A 12,676-nucleotide genomic window follows, 5' to 3' on the forward strand; every position below is an offset into this window, starting at 1 on the left:
ACCAAGGCGGCATTGGCCTCGTCGGAGACTAGCTGGGCACCCGACCATGTATCGGGGGCCAGCGCAGCCCCACCCCGAGGGGTAGGGGAGAAAAGGGCTTTATAGGAGCCGTCTACGTGGGCTCGGATGTCCGAGGGCCGAACAAGCTGGGTATCGCCGTCCCACAAGGAATGGATGGAGTTCCGTCGTCGCCGGCCATTGGCGATTGCCTGGAAGTAAGCCGTGTTAGCGTCACCACGGAGCACCCACCGTTGGGTGCCACGCAGCCGCCAATATGCCTCCTGGTCCGAGTAGATGACCGAGAGCTGGTCCTCAAGATCATATCTCAGCATCCACTCGTCCGGAGAGATCCCAGAAGTGTCAGCGCGGGCGTCCAGGACTTGGAGGGCACTCAGGAGGGCTTTCTTGCGGTCACGGAGGTCTCGGCCAAGGTTCGCGCCCCAACCCTTCATAAATTGGCGGACAAGCTTGGCGCAGAACTGCAAAGAGTCAACGGCTGACATGGCGCGGTGAGGAGAATCGCGCGCGGCGGTCCACTTAGCCGGAACGGCCTCGCGGAATACGGCCTGGTTGAGCCAGAAGAGCTCAAACCGGAACCATGGAGGGATAGGGGGCGTTCATCGGCGAAGGAGAGGAGGAGGGGGACGTGATCGGATCTGATCCGGATGATTGCCTGGAACGAGGCCAGGGGACATCAGTACAGACAAAAAAAATCAACGAAATTTCACATATTTGAGTGGGTTGAAATTTTTAACCCTCATCGTTACGACACATGCAGTTTACGTCTTGGCGATCGAGTCATCCCTACTAACTAGATCATGGTGGCGCGCGTTGCCGCGCCCACCCTTATTTTTTTGACAACACATAATGATTCACAGCATGGGTGAGGGTAGAATCCTAATAAGGAAAAAAAGATAATGCTTATCTCAGTTATTGTCTCCATGTACCGTCTAAAAAACTTTTAATCTCATGCATCAAGGGGGCATTCATGGAATAATTTTTTACACCATCGGCCACTTTCTTCTCCAACCCAGTACAGAATATGTACAATGGCGCATAAGGCCACAAACTGAAGATTCAAACTATCCCATTGAAAGGATAACTTATTGAAAAACACTTGGAAGAACGAAGGTAAATGTCACATTACCTATGTCATGCAAAATACTACTCCATGACTACAGAATTTTACATCCGTGCAGTGCTTCCATGCAACTGAACTTGCCTGCATGGTTCCTGTCAAATTATTGTGAGAAAGTGTCTCATTAATCTTCTGCATGGCTAGGCTTCAAACTGGATACTTGTGGAAGATTAAGAAATGCTTCAGTTCACATGCAGAGGCTCGGCTGATATGAAAACTACAACAAAGGTGGGGAGAAGGTCTACCTTACCCTTGAATTCAGATCAAGATGCAGAGTCGGGTCGCGGTACAGCTGCAAAGGCATGGAGGCAGATTAAGGAGGACAGCCAGTGATGGACGCCACGGCTTGTTGAGCGACCGTCACAGCCACCAGGGAGGAACGCTGGAAACATTAAAAAACACTCTAGAGGAAGAGTACATCCCGGGAGGAGGGCACCGACACAGAGGACAAGCTTGCCGGCGGGACAGAGTACGACGGCGGCGCATCACGAATGAGCGAATGGACAGAGGAGCACAGACGGGACAGAGGACGGCAGCAACTCATGGCGGACAAATGGAAAGAGGGATGGATGGGGCTGGGCAACATAAAACCTTGGAGGACCTGGCCTGTTAACATGTCAATGAAGAAGTGTTTGCACGTTTGACTGACCTGGGCCTTTGATTTTATGGGCCCGGTTACAGAGAGAAGCCCGAGCTCATTCTGCGGAGCAGCAGCCCGTGAAACGTCCTGAGTACGTGAACGACCTAGGCGAGCGTGTTAACAACCTGGGAGAAATCTTGTGCGTACATAACAGCGATCCAACGGCTAAAAACATCAAGTCGCTGTGGAGGCTTCTAGCTAGCTGAATTATACTGTTTAGTAATAGTGTCGCTTAGGCTCACTGTTGTCTATGAGCCCGAGTGCTGCCTCGAGGTTGGTCACCACGTTTGACATGGCGGGCCGGTCCTGTGGCTGTGACCACAAACAACGTGCTGCCGTGTACGCCACAAGATTCAGTGCCTCCATCTGCCCCGGCGTCGGCACCGGCGACGGGCGCCAGTCCAGCACAGACCCCAGGCTCCCACCCTCGATGAGCGGGGCAGCAAAGCCAGCCAAGGTCTTCGGGTCCTTCCCCTCCTCCCAGCTAGGCGGCCTCCCGGTCAGCACCTCCAGCATGACCACGCCGAAGCTGTACACGTCGCTCGCCGTACCCACACGCCGCGTGCGGCGGTACTCCGGGTCGATGTACCCGAACGTGCCGGCGACCTCCCCGACGAGCTGGCCACCCGTCGTCGGCTCTTGCAAAACCGCCGCACCGAAGCCGGACACGCGGGCCGCCCAGCTCTCGTCCATAAGGATGCTGGACGAGCTGACGTTGCGGTGGATGATCCGTGGCTCGGCGACGCGGTGCAGGTGGTCGACGGCCATTGACACACCCAGCAGCGCCTGGACACACGCCTTCCACGACGACGTCACCGGCGACGCAGAGGCGGAGTGTCACGGGAAGGGTGGGCCCCGTCCAGAGAAGCCCAGCCCAGCCGGAGCGAGCCAAGAGAAAGGTGAAGCCCAACCCATTGGTGCGAGGCCCAGAGTGGACCGAGTAGGTATAAGGGAAGCAGCGCTTCGCTAGGGTTGGCATCGTTGGATCACTAGACTAATCGCCGCCGCTGGGCGTGTATCCCCTTTTCCCACCTCCCGGCTCTGACCTCTCAATCCTCCTTCTTGCTTTGAATCCTAGTTACCAAACCATGTAATATCCAGATATTTGAGAGTCTATCGATCTGATCCATCTTAGGATCGTATCATTTGGTACCAGAGCCTTCAAATCCACCACCAATTTTTCTTCCGCGGCCGATCTGGCACCGAAAACTCGCAGTCTGAAAGAGATCATGGCGGGGACTGATGTCCAGAAGCAGCTGGAGGAAGCCGCGGCGGAGCGGAGCGGCATCGCCAAGGCTCTTCTCGCGATCCAGAAGACGTTGGATCTGATGGCCCCCGCCGTCGCGAACATGGAGCCAGCGGTCGCCAAGATGGAGCCGGCGCTCGCCTCCTTGGAGCCAGTGGTGCAAGATCTGGCGGCGTGGCGCCCCGGTGTTGATACGGCGATGGGGCAATTCCGGGTCGATCTCGGTGAGATCCGTGCGGAACTGGAGAAGATGGCGCGGCACACAGCAGGCCGCGACAAGATGGCGGAAGCTTCGAGTTCGGCAGTGGCGGACGCGCCTGAGCTCGAAGGGCATCGCAGTGGCGACGGCTACGGGCTCGATGGCCACCGCAGGGCTTCGATTCCACGGGAACTGGTTGGGGGGCTCTCCTCCCCGCACCGGTCCCGGCCAACGGTATGGTCCGCACTCCTTTTCCTACGGCACCGTTTCCCCCACCACCGTTGTTGGATCTTGGCAGTAGTACTGGTCATAGAGGTTCGTATCATAAGCATGTAGAGTGTCCCATTTTTGATGGCGATAATCCTACTGGGTGGCGTATTCGTTGCGAAGCCTACTTTTGCATGTGTGGAGTTGATCCAGCCGTGTGGGTGGACACTATGGTTGTCCATTTCACTGGGGCTGCTGCCTTGTGGCTCGAATGGTCTAAGATGCATCTTAAGGCTGCTAACTGGGAGGCTTTCTGCGCAGCAGTTCTTGAAAAATTTGGTCGGTCAGAGTTTCAGCATCTCTTGCGTCGTTTTTCGAAGCTTAAGCAGGAGGGTTCGGTGTTAGAGTATGCCGAACAGTTTAATGTAGCCATGCACTGTTTGTTGGCGCACCATAGCTCTTGGGATCCTCTGTTTTTCACCACTCAATTCATTGAAGGATTAGCTCATGAAATTAAAGTAGCAGTAATGTTACATCGTCCAAAAGACCTCGATACTGCTGTTTCCTTGGCTGAATTGCAGGAAGAGGTGGTTGACATGGTGCGGCAGGAGCAAGAGGCTAATGTGGCGCAGCGCTCTGGGGCATCCAGCAGCAGAACCGGGCGTTTCTCTTCTCGCCCAGCCTTGTTTGTGGTTGTGCCTGCGACGGCTTCAATTGGACGTCCCAATACGTCTAAGCCCATCTCTACTACACTGGAGACACGACGAGGTCTGGATATAGCCAAGCCATCTTCAAGTCCTACACACACCACAACGGATGACAAACTCAAGGCTCTCAGGGCTTTTCGCAAAGCCCGTGGTCTCTGCTTTACTTGTGGCGAGCGATGGGGGCCAGGGCATGTTTGTGCATCCACGGTTCAGCTACACGTCGTGGAGGAGCTTGTGGGCATGATTTCACCCCCTGCCTCACCGAGTACTGCTGTGATTCAGGCTGAAAGCTCTGAAGATGATCTCTGTCTTTTGTCGGCGGCAGCGGTTCAAGGTACAAAAGCACCCAAAGCTTTTCGGTTGTCTGGAAAAATTGGAAACAAGGTGCTGCTCATGCCCGTGGACTCCGGGAGCTCTCACAGCTTTGTCAACACCGAGACTGCTCAAGATTGGGAGGGGGTGCAAGCTATGCGTGTACCACTGAAAGTCAAGGTTGCGGATGGGGCAGTTACACTATGCGATCAAGAAGTGTCAGACTGCGAATATGTTATTCAAGGCCACCGATTCAGTTCCACACTCAAGTTATTTCCCTTGGGCAGTTATGATATAGTGCTGGGCATGGATTGGCTCGAGTCTAGAGGCCTGATGACCGTCAACTAGGGGGAGAAGCTAATGACATTTCAGCACAAGGGCGCGTACATTCAGTTGACTAGTACCACACCTGAGATGTCGTGTTGTCGAGCCATTACAGGGGCTGAGCTGCAACTGATGCACGCTCGCACAGAGCTGGCACATGTGTTGCTCCTAGCTATATCCAAGCCAGAGGGAGCATCTGATCCAATTCCAATAGAAGTAGAAGAGTTGCTCACGGAATTTACAGATCTGTTTGAAGAACCCAAAGGGTTGCCACCTCAGCGGGAGTTCGACCATGCCATTGAGTTGATTCCAGGGGCTCAACCAGTCAAACGTCGTCCGTATCGTTATAACCCAGCTTAGAAGGACGAAATAGAAGCTCAGGTGGCTGAGATGTTAAAGCAAGGGATTATTCAGCTCAGCCGTAGCCCGTTCTCATCACCTGTCTTGCTGGTGCGGAAGAAAGATGGAGAGTGGCGTTTTTGCGTGGACTATCGCTTCCTCAATGCTATTACCATCAAGAACCGATACCCCATTCCAGTCATTGATGAGTTGCTAGATGAATTGCATGGTGCCACTGTGTTTACCAGTTTGGACTTGCGGTCGGGGTACCATCAGATTCGAATGAGGCCAGAGGACGAGGCCAAGACGGCCTTCCAAACTCATCATGGTCATTTCGAGTTTAAAGTAATGCCGTATGGAGTGACAGGTGGACCACCAACTTTCCAGGGAGGCATGCATGTGGTTCTTTCTCCATTCCTGAGAAAAGGAGTCCTTGTTTTTATTGATGATATTCTGGTATTCAGCAAAAACCTGGCTGAGCACGTGGTGTTGCTACGGAAGGTGTTCCAGCGACTGCAGCAATACTCCTTGAAAGTGAAGAGGTCAAAATGTACATTTGCTCAACTGCAGCTGCGCTATCTTGGCCATGTTATCAGCGCAAAAGGTGTAAGTACTGATCCAAAGAACACTGACAAGGTTCTAGCTTGGAAGCAACCGGAGTCTGTCAAAGAAGTGAGCCAATTTCTGGGGTTGGCAGGCTATTATCGCAAGTTTGTTAAACATTTTGGAATTATCAGCAGGCCACTTACAGACTTGCTCAAGAAGGGTGTTCCGTTCTTGTGGACACCTACCCAAGAACAGGCTTTTCGCCTCCTGAAAACAGCTCTCACCACAGCGCCTGTTTTGGCTTTGCCGGACTTTTCCAAGCCTTTCGTCATCGAAACAGACGCGTCAGATGTTGGCATTGGCGCGGTTCTTATGCAACAGCAGCACCCCATCGCCTTTCTCAGTCAGTCCTTGGGTCCTAAGCATCGGGGGCTCTCGACCTATGAGAAGGAGTGTCTGGCCATTCTTATGGCAGTCGACAGATGGCGTTCATATCTTCTGTTGTCTGAGTTTACTATCAGAACGGACCATAGAAGCCTTTCATGTCTCGATGAGCAGAAGCTTACTACTCCCTGGCAACACAAGGCTCTCACTAAGCTATTGGGACTGCAATATAAGATCGAGTATCGTCGCGGGGCTTCTAATGTAGCGGCTGATGCTTTGTCTCGCCTGCCTGAGAGCAACATGTGCGCCCTGTCGGTGTGCGTGCCCACCTGGTTAGACGAGGTGAAGAAAGGATATCAGAATGACCCGGCTTGCTCGAATAAGCTGGCAACTGCAGCTACAGGGGCGCCGCTGGATGGTCCTTTCACGGTGGTTGATGGACTGATTCGATACAAGGGCAGGGTCTGGCTCGGCTCCAACGCAGCAGCTCAAAAGAGGGTTTTACAAGAACTGCATGCGGGAGCACTTGGGGGGCACTCTGGTGTGCACGCTACATATAATCGAATCATCAGGCATTTTGCATGGCCGAGAATGAAACAGACTGTCAAGAACTTTGTGGCAAACTGTGCGGTTTGTAAGCAGGCCAAGCCGGAGCATGTGAAGTATCCAGGGCTTCTTCAGCCGTTGCCCGTGCCCAAGCAAGCCTGGGAGATGGTAACTTTGGACTTCGTGGAAGGATTGCCGTCTTCTCGAGGATTTAACTCTATCTTGGTGGTGGTGGATAAGTTGACGCGGTACGCACATTTTATTCCCCTACGGCATCCTTACTCAGCTTTACAAGTCGCAAAAGCTTACCTGGAGAATGTGTTCAAACTTCATGGGCCTCCTGATAAGATGGTCTCAGACCGTGATCGTATCTTCACCAGCCGGGTGTGGCAGGAGCTGTGCAAGCTGACGCGTACGACTCTGAACATCTCTTCTGCGCGGCACCCCCAGACTGATGGTACCACCGAGAGAGTCAATCAATGCATGGAACTGTACCTCCGTTGCTTTGTGCATAACTATCCTAGCAAGTGGGTGGACTGGCTGGCGTTGGCAGAATTTTGGTATAACACCTCTTATCACTCAACTCTTCGCTCTTCTCCATTTGAAGTCCTGTATGGACACAAGCCACGTTTCTTCGGGATCACCAATATTGCCGAGGAGGCAGTAACTGATTTGGCAGCCTGGACCAAAGAGAGAGCAACAGTGATGGCGCTGGTCAAGCAGCACTTGCACAGAGCGCAGCAGGTGATGAAGAGCAAAGCTGATCGCAAGCGCTCTGATCGAGTTTTTGCTGTTGGGGACTGGGTGTACCTGAAGCTTCAGCCATACGCGCAATCGTCGGTGGCTACGAGAGCTAATCACAAATTGGCATTTCGCTATTTTGGTCCTTTTCAGGTGCTGGGGCGCGTCGGAGAGGTGGCATACAAGCTGGCGCTACCTGAAAAGGCGCGTATTCACCCCGTCATCCATGTCTCTCAACTCCGGCTGGGCTTGCCTCCGTCAACACAAGTTATGCCGGAGCTGCCAACGCTCGACGAAGATCTCCTTCCTCTGCAAGTGCCCGAGCAAATTCTGCAATGTCGATCGGTGACCCGGGGGGCTCGTCCAGTGAAGCAAGTCCTTGTGCGTTGGTCTGGGTTTCCCGATTCGTTGGCCACCTGGGAAGATGAAGTCCCTCTGAAATCCATATTTCCCAGAGCTGTGGCTTGGGGTCAAGCCAAGTCTCAAGGAGAGGGGAATATCACGGGAAGGGTGGGCCCCGTCCAGAGAAGCCCAGCCCAGCCGGAGCGAGCCAAGAGAAAGGTGAAGCCCAACCCACTGGTGCGAGGCCTAGAGTGGACTGAGTAGGTATAAGGGAAGCAGCGCTTCGCTAGGGTTGGCATCGTTGGATCACTAGACTAATCGCCGCCGCTGGGCGTGTATCCCCTTTTCCCACCTCCCGGCTCTGACCTCTCAATCCTCCTTCTTGCTTTGAATCCTAGTTACTAAACCATGTAATATCCAGATATTTGAGAGTCTATCGATCTGATCCATCTTAGGATCGTATCACGGAGCCGCGGCTTCCGCCCTGCATCAGGTGGTCCCTGAGCGTGCCGTTGCTCGTGTGCTGGTACTGGTAGACGAACATGCGGTCGTCGTCCTCCGCGCACCAGCCCACAAGGGGCACGATGTGGTCGTGACGGAGGTGGCAGATGGTCTCGAGCTCCGCCACGAACGCGCCCTCTTGTTCGTGGCGTTGCGGCCCGTGATTCTTCAGGCTCTTGACGGCCACCTCCTGGCCGTCGTGAAGACGACCTTTGTACACCGTCGCGGAGCCGTCCTCGGTGAGCACATGGCCGAAGTTTCCGGTCAAGAACGCGATCTCCGCCGACGCGAACTCCACGGGTACATACGTTGAGCTCACATACTGGACCGTCGCAGACTCCTATATATGGAAGACGATGGGTAATTAATTAAGCTGCAAAACCAACAAGATGAGAATGGCTCTTCTGGCTGCGGGTTTGTACGCACCTGCAGCTGCAAAGAGCGCGAGCCGGAGCCTGACGCCATAGCAGATGCAGCAACCATTGTTGGTGGTGCCGCCGGTAGAAGAACGCTGGTAGGATTCGGAGGAACGACCTGGTCGAGGCGGCGGGCAATGGAGATGTGGCTGAGCAAGGGGATAAGGATGAGGTGGGAGTCGATCCTGCGGTTGACTTCCCTGAACCTCTCTGCCTGGTCGTCGGCGTACAAGAACTTCCGGCGCACGCTCCATTTCTGGCAAGCAACGACGAGATCGTGCGCCTCCTGGAGCGTGTCGCCCAGCCCGGCCAGCGGTTGCGCCACCCCCGGGTCCTGCAGCTGCACCAGCAGGTCGCCGATCACGGATACGCGGCGCGCCAGGTTCTGGCACTCCAGCTTGTTCTGCCGGGCCGTGTCCGCCGCCGTGGTAATCTTCGTGACAAGCCCGTGGACATACAAAGCCAGCTGGGCCACCGTCGCCAAACCCGCCACCGTGGTGGCCGCCATGGCAACCAGACTAGCTACACTGTATACCAACTAGCAAGACGTTAATTAGTACTACTGCAATCAAGCCACATTAACATTAAAACCCACAACAAGCAGAGGTGGATATATACATGGTCGTCGCCTCGCCGGAAGACGGCCGAGTCGTCGACTCCGCGTTATACTACTTATTATTACTTCACATTATTTCTCTAGGATAGGATTAATTTGAAACAATCATTTCTCACTAATGATATTGATTTGGTATTGTAGACGCTGATAGTTTTTCTATGAATTTAATCAAATCTAACAAAGTCAACTCTAATGTGCAATGCATTTTGAAATGAGGAGAGCACTTTGTTAACTTCTTCAAACCTAGGTAACAAAATTATCATCTGACTGAAAAAAACTTTGACACCAATTTTCATCTAATAGTTGGTTAATTAATTTGTTGCACATTTTTATGCAACTTTAGATGGATTTGTACAAAACAAATTATGTAATTATCGTAGGATTTGTTGATGTTTGTCAGGATCTAAATTATTGTGATACACATTGGCTAAATGGAATAACCGAGTGAACAAAAAAAGTAAAATGGGTATAATAAGAAAATCTTAGTTAAACCATGTAACATGTGTGATAAGCAATCCAAATAATTCAAAAAACGGAAGAAAAAAATCTTAGTTAAGAAGGTTCATGTAAGGAAACGGTCCCAAATCACGATCTATTCTCTTTTCAAAACCCACAACACAAGCTTGGGCTCTTCCTACATGCCATAAATGGCCCAACAAAAACAGAATCGCTGGCAGGCCAGCTGGTCCATGGGCGCGGTGGGAATGGGCTTTCCTTTCGGATACTCACCTGTCTATTTTCCCATACTTATTCTTAATAGCAGCAGGGTGCCTTCCGTGCCTCTTAAAAAACATAGATGAATCATCGCATCTCAGTCCTCAACGGAATCAAAGTAGCTTCATCAGCACCACCAGTAAGCCACTTGTTTTTTGCAGATGATAGCATGCTGTTTGTCAAGGCCAGTGCAGATGGAGTTGTTGAGATGTCTTCTCTCGTGGAGAGTTTTTGTAATATAATGTGTGAAAGGATAAATCTGTCGAACTCATCAATCCACAAGCTACCTCCCACCCCTGCCCGTGCACGCGAACCTGGATCGGGGGGGTAGTCCGTCGGATGTGACAACATTTCGTGTGCCATCAGCGTTGAAGCCCCCCCCCCCCTCCTCTCCTCAAATTGTGGGTTTCAAGGCAACATGGTGAAGGTGAGGTGGCACGGCTGCCGAGCCAACCGGGGTCAGGGTGGAGGAGAGGAGACTATCTGAAGATAACTTCGAGGAATAATACTAATATCAATCAAATGAACCTGCTTCAATTGATGCATGTTCATTGATTTTGTTGTAATGTATAACACTAATTAAAGATTTTTAAATCCATCAAACTGAATTTTATTTTAGGTGCAACTAGAACTACTCCGAGTCTTCATCATCATCCTCATCCTTGTTGGTGTTGTCCGAGGTATCGATCCATATGTCCTTCCAACGTTCGTCGTCTGACGTGAAGATCAACCTCCCACATGCTTCAACGATATCGCACTGCGATATCGCCAATGCCTTCCTCCGATGCCGGGTCCACCCGCTCCGCGCGGCGCCTTGCCGTCCTCTCCGTCCAGTAGGCGCGCTCTTTGGCGACGTCCTCCGGGTGGCGTCGGCGCCACTCCGCCATGGCTCACTCGTCCTCCTCGGCGACGAGTAGGCGGCGCTGCAGCTGAAGGTGGTCCGCACGGTCCTGGTCCGTGATTAGACGAGGCGGAGAGGCGACGGCATGCGCATGTTCGCGCGTGTAGACGCCCCAAAAGTTCATCTGCGACGGAGGCCTCTCTAGGCGCCACGCCGCCGCGTCGTATGCGCTACGGAACGTGCCGAGGCCGAGCCGAACTTCGCCGAACCGGATCTCGGCGGAGTACCAACCGTTGGGGCACTCGCGGATGACGCGGTAGCCCGAAGATCCCCGGCGGCGCGGCGGCATGGTGGCGCGGTGGTGGCGGGGCGCTAGAAGCGGCGAGAAAGCGATGGAAGCGGCGAGGTAGTGAGGGGATGGGCGCGTGGCAGTGTGGTGGAGCGCGTGGCGAGCGCCGCATTTTATAGGCGCGCGTGAAGCGGCACGCCAAATCTACCGCGCGAGCTGCCGCTATTCCCCGCGCGCTAGTTTCCCGCCTCCGCTGCCGGGTCGTCGACTCCGCGTTATACTACTTAATATTACTTCACATTTTTAAACTAAAGACTTTTTTCAAAATCATGAACTTTTTTCATTTCGTGAACATTTTTAGAATTAGCGAACATTTTTTTTGAATCATGAACAGTTTTTTCAAATTCGTGGGCATTTTTCGGATTAGTGAAGATTTTTTCAATCGTGAACATTTTTTCCAAATTCGTGAACATTTTTCAAATTGGCGAACATTTTTTTTGAATCATGAATGTTTTTAAAGTTTGTGAACATTTTTTTACAAATTCGTGAACAGCTTTGGAATTCCAGAGCATTTTTCCGTAATCATGAATATTATTTTTTGAAATCGTGATAGTTTTATGAAAATTAGGAACTTTTTTTATATCCCAAATTATTGAATAAAAGAAAAAACAAACAACGAAGAAAGGAAATAGGCAGCGTCCCGGCCTGCAGAGATTTGCGGAGCTGAGCTCGGCCTGGTCAAGCAGCAGGCCCGTTACGCAAGCACGTCCGTCTCTTGGCTTTGCCGCGCGCGTCAGCGACATCAGATTGTTTAGTACCACCTCGCCTAGCGAGGGCGGAGGAGTCCGCGGAGAATGCTACAAGAGGAGGGGCCGCGGCCCGCTCCCACGCAGGTTTGGCTAAATGAGATCGAGTGCAGCCTCTATCAAGATTTGTTTGCCACTTGTTTGTCATTAAGCTTCTGAGTCTCTTTGCCATCCTATAGCGGTGAAAGGTCAAAGTTACTCTGAAGCTTAATGCGAACATGTGACCAATGCATTTTGAACCGGACGCGTCTACCATCTGGCTCAGCTCGTCGCTGTGGTCTGAAACTACAGTTATTTTAATTAAAATTTTCATTGCTTGCTTCAATCTTTATTTCATTTTTTTTTTGTCAAACGGGCATCCTAACTATTACAACAAGGACTATATTGCAGATTTTTTTTTAACAGCGGAAACATCTATAGATTTCTTTTTCAACAAAGATTGTGTTGTGGCCACATAGCTCATATTGCAGAATTGTTTTTGCAACATGAAAGGTTAGATTGTTTTTGCGATAGAAAGCATCTTGCAGAAGAAGAACGAAGAAAAAAAACAATGGCTCTTAGGTCGTTCGCGCATAAATTGAAAACTGAAGATAGAAGAAAAAAAAACAAATCGAAAACTAAAGATAGCCAGTGGTAATTTTGATGGCGGAATAGCATATTCTTTAGTCGAGACAAAAGTAATCGGTCTTGTTCTTTTATAATGGAACCGTGCTACAAATGTGTTGAGACCAATTTTACAGTGCAAGGTCGTGAACATTAGAGAACTTCCCTCAAACTTGTTAAAGGGTTCACTTTGCAACCACAAACTTTGAAATGGTTTAG

General features: G+C 51.6%; 1 protein-coding gene across 1 annotated transcript; it reads right to left on the bottom strand.

Annotated features, from left to right (window-relative positions):
- Window positions 1–1,994: 1,994 nt before the first annotated feature.
- Window positions 1,995–9,096, bottom strand: LOC123039528 (putative serine/threonine-protein kinase-like protein CCR3). Its single transcript, XM_044462659.1, has 3 exons — window positions 8,633–9,096; window positions 8,142–8,486; window positions 1,995–2,613 (listed from the first exon to the last, which is right to left on the bottom strand). Exons 1-3 carry the CDS (start codon window positions 9,094–9,096, stop codon window positions 1,995–1,997), a joined length of 1,428 nt encoding a protein of 475 aa, XP_044318594.1.
- Between the last annotated feature and the right edge of the window lie 3,580 nt (window positions 9,097–12,676).

This window comes from Triticum aestivum, chromosome 2B (assembly GCF_018294505.1).
Source record: "Triticum aestivum cultivar Chinese Spring chromosome 2B, IWGSC CS RefSeq v2.1, whole genome shotgun sequence".
In the NCBI taxonomy this organism is placed as follows: domain Eukaryota; kingdom Viridiplantae; phylum Streptophyta; class Magnoliopsida; order Poales; family Poaceae; genus Triticum; species Triticum aestivum.